The 15932-nt window shown below is 41.3% G+C and overlaps 1 protein-coding gene across 1 annotated transcript in view; it reads right to left on the bottom strand.

The window, feature by feature from the left end:
- The window catches only part of vps50 (VPS50 subunit of EARP/GARPII complex), a 108431-nt gene that overhangs the window by 20934 nt on the left and 71565 nt on the right, over nucleotides 1-15932 (bottom strand). The window contains exons 21-22 of the mRNA XM_083982204.1: nucleotides 15175-15296; nucleotides 11139-11219 (exon numbers count right to left, since the gene is read on the bottom strand). Of these exons, the coding sequence (XP_083838330.1) occupies nucleotides 11139-11219; nucleotides 15175-15296 (203 nt within the window). The remainder of the gene's footprint in view (nucleotides 1-11138; nucleotides 11220-15174; nucleotides 15297-15932) is intronic.

The raw sequence follows: 15932 nt of genomic DNA, 5'->3' as shown, positions 1-15932 counted from the left end.
TAGTAAACAAGGTTGCACTGCAGGGCACAATTTGTTCAACAGCAAAAGAGGAACAGAAACAGTCTGCTGATAAAGGATCCTGAAGAACAAGCTGAGGGATCCACTGGAGTCTGCTATATGGGAGTAGTGCTTGAAAAAAATATCCATCAACTCCCCATTCACAACCAGATGCTGTTGTTTTAACCTGGAAAGTCCTGTTACTATTAATGGACAGTACATGGATGATGTATTCTGACTGTCACTTTGTGCTCAGTTTAAAGCCAAATGAACAGTGTGCAGTCATCCCATTTCTTCATCCTGTAACTATGTCAGTAGAAACGGTTCAAAAACGTTTGATGCTCATAATTACAACTAGAGATGTCGATTTTGCCCCAAAAAATGCCCGATTTTCTTTTCTCAAAAACCCATTTCCAATTATGACAAACTATTTTATGTGTGCTGTTTGTGTCTTTTTAAATGGACCTGGAGTCTAGTAAAGTCAGTCTATCTATCTATCTATCTATCTATCTATCTATCTATCTATCTATCTATCTATCTATCTATCTATCTATCTATCTATACTAAAACGTGACGTCAACCGACTGATTGGCCAGAGCGCTGTCACCAGAAGAGTCGTGAGTGCGATGTCCGACAGAGAATCAAACACGCTAATTTTAAAAACACACCGACAGCAGCGACCACTGATCTATTCCGAGACTGTTGTTATTCTGTCTCACAAGTTAAATGGCTGCGGTGTGGAAAACCAAGCTGTGGTCCGTAATCGAGGTGCAGACGAGTGAGAAAAAAGAGAGCGAGACGACGCTGACGTAGCCGCAATCAACAATTTGATAGCAATGATCCAAAATTAAAACATCGATCAGACATTGATATGCTGTATATCAATAACTGTAAGACGTGCCTATATTTTGAAAACATCGAGAGCATCTGCTGCAATTTCATATTTTTCATTTGCAAAAATGTGAGAAGTAAAAAAAAAAAGTTTGGGACTCTAATTAGGAACCAGGTTTACACTAAAATCCTACTTTAAATTGATACTTGATGGTCTTTCTAGAATAGAATCTGAAAGTTGTAAAGCTGAATAAATCAGAATGTGGCACTTTACAGTGAACAGGAGGCCTATTTTTATTTTAAGAAATGGGTTATTTTTCATTTAAAGCCCAAGTATGTAACTTATTTGGCTTTTTATTAGCAAAAATCAAATATTGCTTTCATAAATACGTATTTCACTGAAGTAGAATCACACCCGCATACAAATGAAAGCTTTCTCGTACCTTAGAATGAGTTGTTACAAGTCGTTACAAATACATACGTAAGTGGGCGACGCACCGAACCTCGGCTGCCATGTTGCATCCCCATTTTTTACGTTCAGTGGCAGCGTGACCGTAGGTAACCACGGAAACTCACCGGAGCTGTCGGTTTGGGGAGAAAGTTTTCCAGGTAGCGCCGTTAAAACTGTCACCACTGTGTAGTGTGAGGAAGGACGGAGGCACTGATGTTGCATTCAGGTGCAGTCAGGCAGACGGCTCGATGAGTGAAAGACGGTAAAACGTGGGTCAGGTAAACAACGACATTGTCACACCTGTATTGTTTTGCCTCGTGCTGGCGGACCACTAGTTTACATAGACGCTTGTTTATCCTGTTACATGCAGCGCCTGTTGTCTGCCCGATTTCACGTGAATGCAACATCAAAAATATGTTCCGATATGCAACCGCACCGCTATCCTACATATTATACCTTTAAATGTCGGGATATTTTAGTTGCTTTTTGTGATCTAGAAGTGATTTTGTCAGCAGATGATATTGTTTTATATTGATTGATCACTGATCCCTGAATTTCTATCATATTTTGACAGAATTTGTGAGCAAACATTGAAGTATAATAAATATAATATTGTATAGTGATAAAACATGTGGTTTACACCCCTACCTGTGCATAAAATGAGCTGCTCATTCATATGGTTTTGTTCTGCACCAGGTTTTGAGGGGATTTTTTTCATTGATACTCAGATGATCACGAACACGAACTCTCTCCTAATCCAGAAACAGCCGCTCTCACTCTCTGGTCACAACAACTAGACGCTCTATGTCACTGGGAAACTTTGTCTCCCATTGAGAAACTAAAAATATCCGTGTAGGTGTCTGAATGCCCCAGTAAATCTGAATTAAACTAACAAAAGTGGGGCCAAGACGAAAGACTAGAGGGAGAGAACAAATCTTTTCTTTGTCAGCTCTCTGTATTTTAATTATCTGTCTGGCAGTGAAGCTGAGATACAAGTAGCCCTTGAAGTTAATGAACCATTTTAAGACCTCTTTGCTAAATGATGACTGGGAACAAGCCCCAAACTTTTCCCTAACAGACAGATAGTTCTTCTCTGGTCCTAGGTAACACTTCACTAATGTAATGTTTTGAGCATGACTAGAGATAATTCAAACCATTAACTTATAAGATGTTCATATACAGCTGTGACTGACATAACTAAAGGCCAGTTTAATTACTGAAGTTACACTTTGGTGAACCAAGCTGATAGGAACACGTTAACAATCACACACAGACAACATTGTGCTGTAAAAAGCTGAATGTGGCACTAATTTAAAACATTTAGTTTGACTCTTATTAACAGCAAAAGTGAAAGCACAAAAAATATATATATCACAATTCAGACCATGGTGGAAATGTTAAATAAAAGTAACTATACTCAAGAAAGTGAAGTGTTTTGGACTTCAGTGTCTGATCACACGTTTATTGGAGCGTAACCAAATGCCTCTGCCTTATACCTAAGCGCATTTGACGGCTTTATTTTTACATATTGCCTTCTCTATGGTCTGTTAAATTCATAACCTTAACATCTTAGGTTCTGTCAGCATCCATTGACAAAACAACGCAGTTGAGATTAAACTGCAGTCTTTCTTTTAGGAATATGCTGCAGTCTCTCAGTCGTGCTGTAGTGACTGTGTCCTTACCATCAGATAAGACTTCACGGATGATCAATAATTAAAATGTAAGGTACAAAACAGAAGATGAGTGAGTCAGACTGCAGAAATAATGGCTCCCTTCAGCGAGAGTTTATATATAAAAAGATATTTCTGGTGTTTACAGAGTGAACACACATACAGACAACAGCAGGACAAAAATGGATGGAAAGAAATAGCAACACTTCAAGAGACACTTCCCTGCAACCGCATACATTTGAAGCCAAACATTTGGTTTGGAGAGTAGCATTACTACCAAAGCTTTCCATCAGCCTTGCTAACATCCAGTAGTTGAGGAGGAGCAGTTTGCCCAAACATCATGTTTTGTCTGTGAGGTGTTATTACCAAAGTGGTTTCCCCACGTGGACCAACAACATGAAGACATCAAGCATCAAAGCCGGGGAGCTTATCTACTCTTGTGTAATAATTAGAAATGAAGCCCTCGAATTCAAAATGAAAATAAAACTTTAAAAAAGGAACGTCCGGGGAGGGATTTGAAAACAGACAAGAGCAAAGCTTTGAGTAAGAATGAAAAATAGTGATACGGCAATAGTTTGATGACTATCAATCCCTGCTGTTTTTCATCAAACACATCAAAGACAAGAGACTGAGCTATTTACTCAGCTGACAACAATTCATAATGAGGATACATGGTTGGTTAGAGCAGTGTTTGTGTTACGATTCATATGGGACATGTCATCTCCTTCTCTTAACACTTTAGGGAGAAGCGACACTAGAGGTTTGTATTGATCTGAACAGTCGTTCTCAGAGCAGGGTCCACTGGGAAAAATCCTACTGGCTTCCATTTCCAGGCTCATCTACTGGAGAACTTTTCATATCACGTACAGGATCATACTTGTACCAACATAATGTTGTGATCATCTTTAACACAAAACCAATCATTGAGATTGGGTGTAGCAGTTTCCAAACGGACCTGCTCCAAGTGCAAAGTTTGTCGTCGTAACGCTGGGGAAACAAAGTTTAGCACCCGGCTTCCTCATTACATCTAATGCATTGGAGACAGTGGGTCTGATAAATTCTCCGTTTTCGTTAAGTGCTGAGCCAGTGTTCACAGCTGCTGGAGCATCTACTTTGTTATTGTGTTTACCCTGCGTGTCAACAGGGCAATCTGTTAGGACAAGGTCAGGTTTGAGTAACAGCCGGAGGTAGTTTAGAGGGAGAAAGCAGCAGACACTTGAGAAAAGATGGGAACTGGTGTCAATGTTATATACAGTATGCTTGTAGGATTGACAAGAAATAGTATAAATGGCTGGTATATGAAGACAGGCCTGAACATAAGCTTTATAAATATGAATTCATAATAATAATAATCTATCAAATTAAGATGTATTCTGTCTGTGATCATTTCACATGCCGAATTAGTTTATTTGCATTTTTGTCTGTGTAATTATCCACAGTTAAAAGTTGGTAGGAGTCAGTTTGAAAATACATTATATCATGTACTCGAGAGCACCAATCAGGATTTGCATTATATGAATCAAATTGGGGTGTGTTGGAAAATGTGTTGCTCATATTGTCCAAATATTGCACATACAGTCATAATAATGTTTTGTTAGGACAGTGAACTTTAACTTTGCTGTCAGAAAATGTTCAATGTTTTTTCTTTGTATGTTTTTGGACAGGAAATGGGGAGAGAGGGCAAAAAGACATGCAGTAGGGCCACCAGATTTGGGATTCGAACCGGGGCCGGATGCAGTGAGGACTGTATCCTCTGCATATGGGGCGCCTGCTCAAACCACTGAGCTATACGGCACCCCAGAAAATTTTCAGTGTTAAAAAGCAATGTTTTGAATCTCAAATCAAGTTTTTAAAGAGATTTTTACACAACTTTTGAACTTTGAAGCTGCAATAATAAACAGAAGATAAATTTGTAACGGTTTTCACAACCGATTATTCAAGACATTTTTTTAAAAGTATAATGCCAGAAGGATTCACCGGTTCCAGCTGCTCGTTGTTTTGGGCTCATTCTTCTAGAGTTTTGGAATAAATTGACCAAAAGACCTGAGAAGACAACAACAACTGAAGTCCAGCTCAAGAAAACTAATTTGGCCCTCATTACCTTTCAAATAATAGGAGGGAGCTTTAACTGGCAAAACTTTTCAAATGTTATTTCCCTGTAAAATGCATCTAATAAATAATAAGAACTTGATGGCTCTGTAATCACGATTGTCATGAAGGAAGGCTCCAGCTGGGAGTTGGAAAGTGATCTCTCGGTTGAAGTGTCTCAATCTATGGTGATTGACTGCTTACTCCTCTACTACCCGTTCCGTGGAGATTTATGGCCACGTTGAGTGGACTGGCTGCCAGGCAATTACTGTCAAGTGGATCCTATTGCACCTCTTTGTCACTCTAATACTAGAAATTTGGTTCTCATTAGATAAATGTCAAATGGAATTAGGGCCTTCATTTATTTTCTGCGACACCACCCGACCCCTCTACACCTCTCTCTCCGGCAACTTCCTTTCCTGTAGCTACTTGTCCACTCACCTGCTTCAGGATGACTAAACAACCGGGACAGAAGGAGAAAATACAGCGGTTGAATCAAACAACCTGAACACGAATGGACCAAACTGAACCGTGCGGCGCTGGGAAAAGAGCGACGCGCAACACAAATGAAAGGATTTAAATGAAAGTGTGTATTTCTGCCGTGCTCGTCGCACTGGGAGATGTGGTGAGTCATTGGCAGAGGTTGCAGACAGGAAGCCGAGTCGCTGTATCGATGGGGATCAACTGTTTCCCCATCACAGCTGAGGAGCATGACCTGCAGCTGGGCCTATCACTGAAGTGTGTGTATGTGTTTGTGTGTGTGTGTCTGCTGAAACCCCCATAAATGTCAATACTTTTGATATCCTGACAACTACAGCATAAAGATCTCACCATGGAGCTTAATTATGATGTATAATCCCTGTCAAATGGCAATCCCCTCTGGCTTGTTGCAGCGTTCACAGAGCGAAGACAGCAGGCCGCGACAAAGACACCAGCCTAGACAGTGATGTGCCCTCATGAGAGACGCACAGCTAATGACCGGGTTCAGCCTTTGGTGTGTGTTTGTGCGTGTGTGTGTGAGACAATGTCGCCTGTGTTTATGTGCGTGTGAAATTAGCCAGTGCCACTCACGAGGGGCATCACGCCAGTGTGTGCCAGCTGTGCCAAACCAGTGTAGCAAACCACAACCACAACACATACTTGGGGATTATCACCCTGCTACTGGGAGACAGGCAGGATGAGGCTATGAAAAGTGTGTTGGATAGTGTTCAGTGTTGGAAATTATGCACAGTCGGACGACAAACCTGTGAGTGTTAGCTTGTTTGTTGAAGTTAAAGGGACATTGTGTAACTTCTCCTGTTATCTATTCACGAAAATCGATTATTTGGTTCAAAAGTCTGTTTTTCATTAATCAGTAATCCCCCCCATCAACAAACTGAAGTGTTCCTTTCAGCTCTGAATTAGCCGTTCATATCATTCATATCTCCATGGAGCGGGTAAGCTCGGTGCTGCTGCCATGTCGTGTCTCCATGTTTTTAAGTTCAGTGGCAGCGTGACGGTAGGAAACCACGGAAACTCACCGGAGACACCGGAGCTGTCGGCTCAGGTGGAGGTGGCGTCTGTGAAGAGTCACCGCAGGAACGAAGTGAGGAGGAATGGAGCGTTACACTGATGCTGCATTCACCTGCAGTCGGGCAGACGGCCGTCGGTAACAAACCAGATGTCATTTTAGTCACAGAAGTCGAGAGAAAGCCGGTAAAACGTGGGTCAGGTAAACAATACCACATCGCCATGACAACATATTGTCACGTATATTGTTTTACCTCGTGTTGACGGACCACTTGTTTACATAGAGGCTTGTTTATGCCGTTACGTGCAGCCGCTGTCGTCCGTCTGCCGTCTGCCCAATTTCATGTGAATGCAGCATGAAAAATACGATTGAGTTGCTTGTGGTATACAACCACAACGCTAGATGGGAGTAATTCCTACACAATGTACCTTTAAGAATTTGAATTCTTGGTGTATTGTCTTGTCCGTTTGTGTGTTTTTGTGTGCGCATCTAGAGACACACTCACTACCAGGCTCATGGTGCCAACACAGAAATTACCCGACTCCTCGTTCCTGTTTCAGTGCCAGGCCCGAAAAAGCCTGAGCCCCAGTCTACACTAAAGCTGCTGCCTCGTATACAGGCCAATGCAAGAACAAACACACACACAAAATCGCACAATTATTGGTTGACTTGAGTAATTGTAAGACACAATTTAAACAAAGAAAAAAAGGAAATCAAACATAATTTCCCAGGTGATCTTATCTTCACGCCTGGACCCGGTGTGAACATACAAACACCCCATTGTATATTCAGTCAGAAATGGCAATAAACTATGTGGAACGATACAAGCAGTTATTTGTGCTGAGAGCTGAGAGGCATGTAATCACTGACACACACAGCTGCGGAAGAGACAGAGGCGATAGGACAAACAGATAAGACGGAAGGAGAAAAAGTGAAGGAAAAAAATGAAAAGAATGAGAGAGAAATAGTTAGAAAAACAAGTAATAAACAGATGGACTGACAGAGTAAATATTAGCGGTTTATGTAGTGAGAGATGTAAAAGACTGGCCTTCGGTGGGAATGCTAACCTGTGTCAGCTCAGCGTTGCCTGCAGCAGTAACACAACAGCTGTCACAGCTGAACTTTCTGGCAGCGACAATATGGCCACAGATGGGTTCATGGCATTATTATACTGATATGACACTGTCACCCAACCTTCCCCGTGCTGTGTCACCAGAGGATATGAATTTTTCCAAGCAAAGATTGTGAGCAAATCATTATTTCACACGACAGCTGACTCCGTTCCCGTAAAACAAGTCGGAGCCTCACGTTTAGAAAAAGATGACATGTGACAGTGGGCGTGGTTAAACATTATGTAACACGTGTTTTGGGGGAAAACGTTGAATAACTGAACAAAGGCAATTACACGTCTGCCAGACTGCCACTCTCAGATGTTTCTCCCCAACCTCACAACCTCCAAACACAATAAATTAAATATTCAAAGCCAAAAGTGCTTGAAATCGAAAAGAAAACTGTCAACACCGGCAAGCAACAGGGGTTTCAGACAGGTAATCAAGAATACGGGAGGCAGGGAAACAGAACATGAACTAGGGGATGATCTTTTACTTTTTTCCCCACGGAGCTTCCAGTTTACACCAAAGCCGCTCTGCACCTAGGATGAGATGAGATGAGATGGAATCTCACTACTGTTCATGTGGGACACTGAGTCATTACCAGCACGTTGGTTTTGGAATCAAACCGTTGCGACAGCAAATCAGGGGAACAAAACCGCAAGGATTCGTCGGCTCAATTGAAATGCAGCGTGCAATTAACTTTATAATCTGTTTACAAATGAGGTCTACCCTGCCACAATCTCTGGAGTGTGTGGGTGTGTATTTGTATGCAGGTGGGGGAGTACACTTTTCAGCTCTACGTGAATGTAGATATTCACTGTGGAGTGAAGTCAGTTCTATATGGGAAAAAAAGATGGATTTATAATCCTTATGTCCCCACATTTAACCATGGAAACAGGATAAAAATAATGACTAATACATGGCGCTTGGTAAAATGAGAGCGCTATACAAATATCCACAGGTACAGTATACGCAGCCGATGTATATTAATATCTTTAGTAGATGAGCGTATATTTGTGATTTATGTGCAGGTCATGATGTGAAACACAGAAGAGCAAGACAGCGAGACAGTGATGAAAAAGAAAAAACTAGGGAGTGCTGTGCTAGTTTGGAAAATAGGGCATTTTTCCAATATATGATGATTTATTGAGATGAGCTAAACTAGTTTTGCATATGTGAAAGGACAGGATAAAAACATTAGGGAGGATGGGTGTAGTTACAAAGCCCTCCCACTGAGGTGCTTTTTAATCAGGCAGTGTGAGACGGCCTGAAGTGATATGATTATGCACATCTGTGTGTGTTTACGTTTAGCTTTTGTCTTCTGAGAGAACTCACGCTTTCTCACAGGATCCTACAAATGCCTCAGTGTGATGCATCACTCTCTTCTTTTCTCTGTCTCTCTCTCCACTTAGTCTGTTCATTTATCTGTCCGTGTCCATTTGATCAATTGAGCAGTTCAGAAGATAAACATATTCTTCACAGAAAGCAGCTGAACACCGAGCTCATCAGCCACAGCTCGTCTGACAATAGTCTGAAAATAGCTGAAAATGACTGTGAGTAGCTGCTGTAGTGCCCCCGATGGGAGAGACCAGGCTACTGCATCACACTGCACAACAAAGTTGAAAGTTTTGATAATTCATCATTCTTTTCTGGGTTTTGACTTTTATCGGTTTTCCTCCCTCCATCTTTCTGCCTCATTTTTCCTTTTCCTCAGGCCGGCCCTGCACCACTCAGCTATAAACATTACAGCCAAGTAGCTAGCACTGCTAAAAAAAAATGTCATTGTGGTGCCCTGTCAAATAATAAATGCTTTGTTTAAGAAGCAGTTTTGGATGATGTTTGCTCCATATTATGGAAAACTGCTGATTATATCTACACGCAAAGGCGATGCTGGTTGGAGAATTCAGTTCAATTCACCTCACTTTATTTTCTAATGTACTGTGCATTAACACTGAAGGTTGCCATGACAGCTTGTCATTAGCTTGTTTTTTGCAGTAACAGGAGCTGACAGCCCCTGGTAATGTGCACACTGTAAACTCACATCATAGCACAATCCAAATGAGATTGAGCTACTGCCAGATCTTTTCTAAAAAAAAAAAAAAAAAAAGACTGCAAAAAAGACTGAGAATAACAGAAGACACAGAGTTTCTCACTCTCTGGTGTGACGTGAATGTACAAACAAGATTAGAGGAGGGAATTAGAGAAAGAGTACTTCGAAAATGAAAAATGAAATCACATTACTCTGGAACTCACTATGGGACAAAAGTATTTTCTTCTCTACTTTCAGAGGTGATGCAGGATTGTGAATCATAATATTATATATGATAAAATCTAATTTAATGCATAAGTAATTTCAATCTTTATTTTCCAATAAAACAGTTCAGGACATGTCTGAAATAATAACAGACCTGTCTAACTGGACACCCTTAAATACAATAAAAGCAAATACATTATTGCATTTGAATCCAAATTGTAGTGACTAAAATGTGAATTCAGTGAATCGTTCATTCACAATTCAATCCATAATTAGACTTATGGAAAATAACTTGTTTTTCTCACTAAAAACATTAAAGAACTACAATTACCATTTTATAGCTGTGTGCCTTTAGGTTACATCTATATGTATATATTAACCATTTGTGTGAAATTTTGCTATAATTGCTGTCTGTTGAGTAACGGCTAAAAAGTGCGTTGACCTTTGATCTTTGATCCCCACATTCAAATTAGTTTGTCCTTGAGTCCAAGTGAACTTTTTTTGAAGAATCTCAGTCAAGGTGTATTTGAAATACTGTGTCCGTGTGAACGGGACTGACGTAGGATGGACGAACAACCCCAAAAACAATACAGTATACCTCAGACCTCACACTGTGTTGAAACCTCAGCACTGCGTCACTGAGGCATAAAAACACAACAAAACCTCAACAGAATTTCCCACTTGTCTCCAGGGGTTCAACACCTCGAGTAGCAGCTTCAAATCCAGGTCTGGTTTCTCTCAACACGGACCAAGAAGTCTGTTCAATATTGAGATGAACGACAGGCCAAAGTGAGAGATGACAGCGGTTATCATCACATAACGAAGAGAAGACACATTGTAGGCAGATACTCAGACAAACAAGTGAGAGTATGGATGGAGCAGACTAATTGTCTCCATGTAGTACTGCAGAAAGGAGCAGCGACTGAGAGCCCTAATGGAGTAACACACACACACACACACACACATCCACCCCGGTGGGGCTACATAAACAAAGGGAGGTGTGTGACTGTGTGAGCGACCATTGGCCAGATAATGACGGCCCATAATGCATTTTGCAGTGACACGTGCTGTGAGCTCTTTCCACAACAAGGCCACACATGTGGTCGGGATGGATGGACAGGAAACATACAGAGAGGGATATAAAGAGGAAAGCGGTGCACAGAGACGTGCAGAGAGGTGGAGGTGGGGGTGGGGGTGGGGGTGGGGGTGGGGGTTACAGTCTCACCATGTCAATGAGGCTCTCCTGGATCCGGTTCAGTGTGGTTCTCAGTCTGCTGCTGATAAGGCCCAGACCCGATGACTCATACTGTAGAGTACACACACACACACACACACACACACACACACACACACACAAAGTTAGTGTCTGCACATTGACAAGCCGCTACCGCCATGAGAACACATGCTTTTTGCACACATCTGTATTCACACACACACACACACAGCAACATCTGCTCTCATCTCACGTAGCCGGAGACAAGAGCATCTTTACTTTCTGCTTCTAGCTGAGTCTAATCCAAAAGAGGGAGGAGCAATGGGGAGGAACTAGACATCACTGTCAGATAATCACAGCAGCTACAGCAGATAGATGACAGATGGGAGGTGGGAGAGGAGCAGAGGTTTCAGCAAACTCAACATCTAAACGCCTCTGAAATCACTTTCAGACGTGCTTGATGTCGCTCGAAGGAAGCAAATCACACAAGAGCCTCTAATCAACCACAATCAAGCACCAAACTACTGGTCAACCAAGTTGAAACCTCCAACAGAGTGAGTGTGACACCGGGGCGTGGGTCAAAAACACTTCTGCTTCTACTCTTACCAAGCAAGCAGGGCCCACCACCCAGGCGCTGCCCGCCTCCCTGCCACTGTGAGTGGACAAAGACGGGCTTGGGACAGGCTACGGATGGAGCAGCAGGAGGGAAAAACAAAAAGCAACAGGGTCAAATTAAAAAATGAACAATGTTGAGAAAGTCTTATAGCATTGAAAAAGAAGGCATACATACAGAAAGAAGCAAACAAAGAAACAATTAGATGAATGGAAGTAAAAGGAGGGAATTATTCTTCATCTACTGTTTTCTTTCCTCACATTTAAATGGCCCGAGCCACAGATACAATCTCTTCTATCTGATCAGAAACAGTTGGTCTGGCAGGTGTGCTAAGGAAATATCCAAATATTGCTGAACCGTGTTAATAGGAAACACAGTATCCCTCTTATTGATCAAGATTTTTATAACAGACACTGACCAACTTCTGTTCCTAGGTTTGGACAAAATGTCTCAAAATTCAAAACAAAATGACACAGCAATAGCTGCTTCAGTCTATGTCTATGTGCACATAACTACACAAACTGTGAAACAATATGCTTGATAAATTAGCACTGCACTCCACTGATCTGCATATGAGGCTCAGTTTACCAAAGTCAGTAAGACACACAAAGGAAATTTAAGGAGAAAATGTCATCAAGGTCATATAAACAAATATGCAATTGAGATGCATTGTGGGCAATTTATCAAGCATATTGGGAGCATTTGACCCATAATAGAAGTTTTGTTTATGTCCTCCAACTCTTAAAATGTTCCTCTTCCAAAATCTGCCCTGAAGCAGTAAAATAGCTTTTTATCACAGAAGCACATTTCAATTGCAGCTCTTGGCCATCAGCGAAGAATCAATATGCGAGATTATAGTCTTAAATCAATCTTGTTCAATTACTTGAAAGAAGACAGAATGCGTTTGCAAGACCGGGGGGATTTTATTATAGGTCATCGGTGGCTCTTTTCGTTGTAAACACTCTGACTTTGCACATGTGCATGCAAGATGAACAGCACCCAGTGTGAAGAGCTGTCTGTGGGAGTCAGGAGTCGAGAATAAAAATTATTGCTCGTTTTTCACAGAAGCCATCTGTTCAAGTGTCTGATAGTTTCCTGACTCTTTTCTTCTCTCTCTCTCTGCAGGTCTGTCTCAGCACCTGTTTCCCTCTTGTCTGTTTTGGTAGCCAGTCCCTCTCCTCCCGTCTTTCTGTCATCATACTGTGACCCAATACATACTCATCCATCTTTATCTTCCCTGCATCCTGCAGTTCGTATCTCTCCGTTTGGCCATTCCCCCCCCCCCTTTCTCACTATATCCTACTTCTGTCTCTTCTTAGAAGAGACACTCAGGTGAAATATCCAAGTTTTTCCCATGGGTCGAAGCTTTTTAGAACATAAATCAATTTTCCAAAAATGTGTTTGAAAGTCTGCCTCTCTCAATGCCAGCAGCTGAAAGCCTGTTTATCAATAGTGGTGGAGTGCCACAAAGTGCATCTTTAACACATGTGTGACAGAGACAGTATAAACTTGACTTGACAGAGCCAATATACACAGATAATGGGGGTATTTACCCTTTTGAATATTAATGACAACCATTACTCTGCACATAGAAAAGTCAAGCAGTCCATCTTGATTCTAGCGTTGTAAAGAGAGCGGAGCCCGGGTCAAAATAGCAGAATATGTGCAAAGTATTCTCTGGCAGCTTTTCAAAGATTCATGGGCACATTTGCATTTTACTGTTACTGTCTACTAGGTACCTCTCTGGGTGAGGCAATTAATGAAATGTGTGGGTTCATGTAGTGATGCTTAATGAGGACTAGGGCCGGGGTGGAAGAAGAAAAAAAAACAGAAAGTCAGAGTTTCAAAGAGATGGAGACAAAGGGACAGAGAGTAAGTGACATAGGAGAGGTGAGAGGAAGAAAAAACAGCAGAGGGGATGAAAGACCAGCGATGCCATGTGAGAGGAGCAGAGCATACAAGATTAAGGACATGGCAGAGAAGATGAAAATGAGGACGGGAGGAAAGGGGCAGGGCTGATGAGGAAAAATGGCATAGAGCATATGTGTAAAGGAAAAGAGAGTTTAAGGAGGGCAGTTAATGGAGAAAGACTGATATGGGTTTCAGGATGAAGAATGGGACAGAAAATACACTCACTGGCTGTTCACGGACCCTCACTGGTCAAATGGAGTGAGAAAAACACCTCCAACCTGACAGGTCGTCAACAAGCTACCAGTGTGCCATTTTCCTTCATCTCCCCATGACACACACGGACACAAAACACAGCAATAATCTGTACTGGAGCGGCCCCCGCAGAGCTTTTATCCTCTTTATCTCTCCCCACCTTGATGGGACAGAAGTCATTTTGTTGCCATCATTACCACTTCCCCCTGTGGGGAATGGTGACACAAATGCTGTTTTCTTTCTTGGTGAGGCACAGTATGGATGACATGATCGTCTCTAGATGGGCTGGGGGAGACTGGGCTCCAATTCTTACATTGAGACAGACAGCAATGAGAAAATATAGAAGCAGCAGTTATACTCTGCCTCGCTGTACATCATCTACCAGACATTCAAAATGGCAAAATCCATCTTAAGACAAATACATCCAGACAAAACAGTTTTCTTGAAACACAGTAAGACTGATTCAGCGGAAATTATTTTGAGTAGCCTTCTACATGTGTTGGTGCGTTGCTAGCACCTTAAACTACGGGTGTGCCAAAAAATCGATTCACATAAGAATCGCAATTCTCATTTAATACGATTTGATAAAAAATGTCAGAAAATCGATTTAAAAAAATAAAAAAATGAAACAAATCTGCTGGCTGTCGGCCTCCATTTCCTTAGAATTTAAAAGGCAGCATATTTAACTGCACTATTTTTTTGATAAAGAGGCACTTTTAATTTTGTTACTTAAGCAATATGTGATATTGCTTTTATGCAACAGTTTCAACAATTCCATCTAAGCATGGATAAATGTTGAAAACTCAATAAATGTGAAAAAGAGACTTTAGTCATTCTGTCTTGCAAAGCAGACTGGAGTAGATCATGAGGATCCTTTACACACCGATAGACTGAAGCAGAAATCATTATGAATCGAAACGTTTTGAATCGAAAATCGATTTTGAATCGAATCTTAGCCCCAAAAATCAGAATCAAATCTAATCGTGAGATAGTAAAAGATTCCCACCCCTACCTTAAACCTTTATGCCTGTACAGTAACCCAGTTGTTTTCTCTGGAAGCACATGAATTGTCAGCATCTTGATGTCTGTCCAATGCATGTGTTGGTGTGTTTTACACATGGAAACTGATGCACATCAAATGACTCAATCAGTTTCTGCTGAAGTTCTGTGTGTTGTAATGTGGCAACAGAGTAGTCTAGTATATTAAATATCCTGTGAGAGTCTGTTTTTTTCCCTCAGTATCGTTGCTCCTGTGGATCAGAAATACTGTACCATGTCGTTGCGTCCAAAGAAGGTGTACACGGCGTACAGGTAGTAGTCGAAGAGCTGCGACACACAGTGGATGACATCAAAGGCGATTGGCTTCAGGATGTTCATCATCTGCATGTACTTCCCTGTAAGCAGAGGATGTAGGAGTTACAAAAAAAGGTACATTGGACAAGCTCAGTTTTTGGTGGAGTATCAGCTTACAATGAATGAAATAGTTCTGTTCTTAAATACATTTAGAGTAAGTGAAACTGTGGAACAGTGAAACTGTGTCCTTTGGTCAGAGCGCACTGCATTTACGCACACTTGAGGGCAGGGATTTCATTTAAAGGGACGGTAATAAAAGAAATAAGTACAAAGGTTCCAGAGTATAACAAGGTTACCATTGACTCAGAACTGATGAATGGAGCTAGAAAAAAAAAGGAAAAGAAAAGAGAGACTGAACTTGCTGGCTTTGCCACTGACACAGCACTATTTCTCCAACACTTTCATTTTTCACGCTCTTTCTCCTGAATTCTGCACCTAGGACCCAGGGAGACATCTAACTCTATCACAGGGCAGCACAGACTGAATTAGAGGTGATTTCCTGGAATACAATTTTGGCTTTTGCACATCACTCTAAAAATGACTTCACCTATTGTGTGTAGACTGATGAAAAAAAAAATATTTTCTTTTGTCCTGTGTTTTGCAGGACAAAAAATGTATGAACAGAGACAAACATTTCCACTGCAAATAAATTGTTTGTAATGCTAAGAATCTCTATC

Source organism: Trachurus trachurus (assembly GCF_905171665.1).
Source record: "Trachurus trachurus genome assembly, chromosome: 11".
NCBI lineage: Eukaryota > Metazoa > Chordata > Actinopteri > Carangiformes > Carangidae > Trachurus > Trachurus trachurus.
Note: the sequence above shows the minus strand (reverse complement) of the source record. Positions and strands in the feature narration are given on the sequence as shown.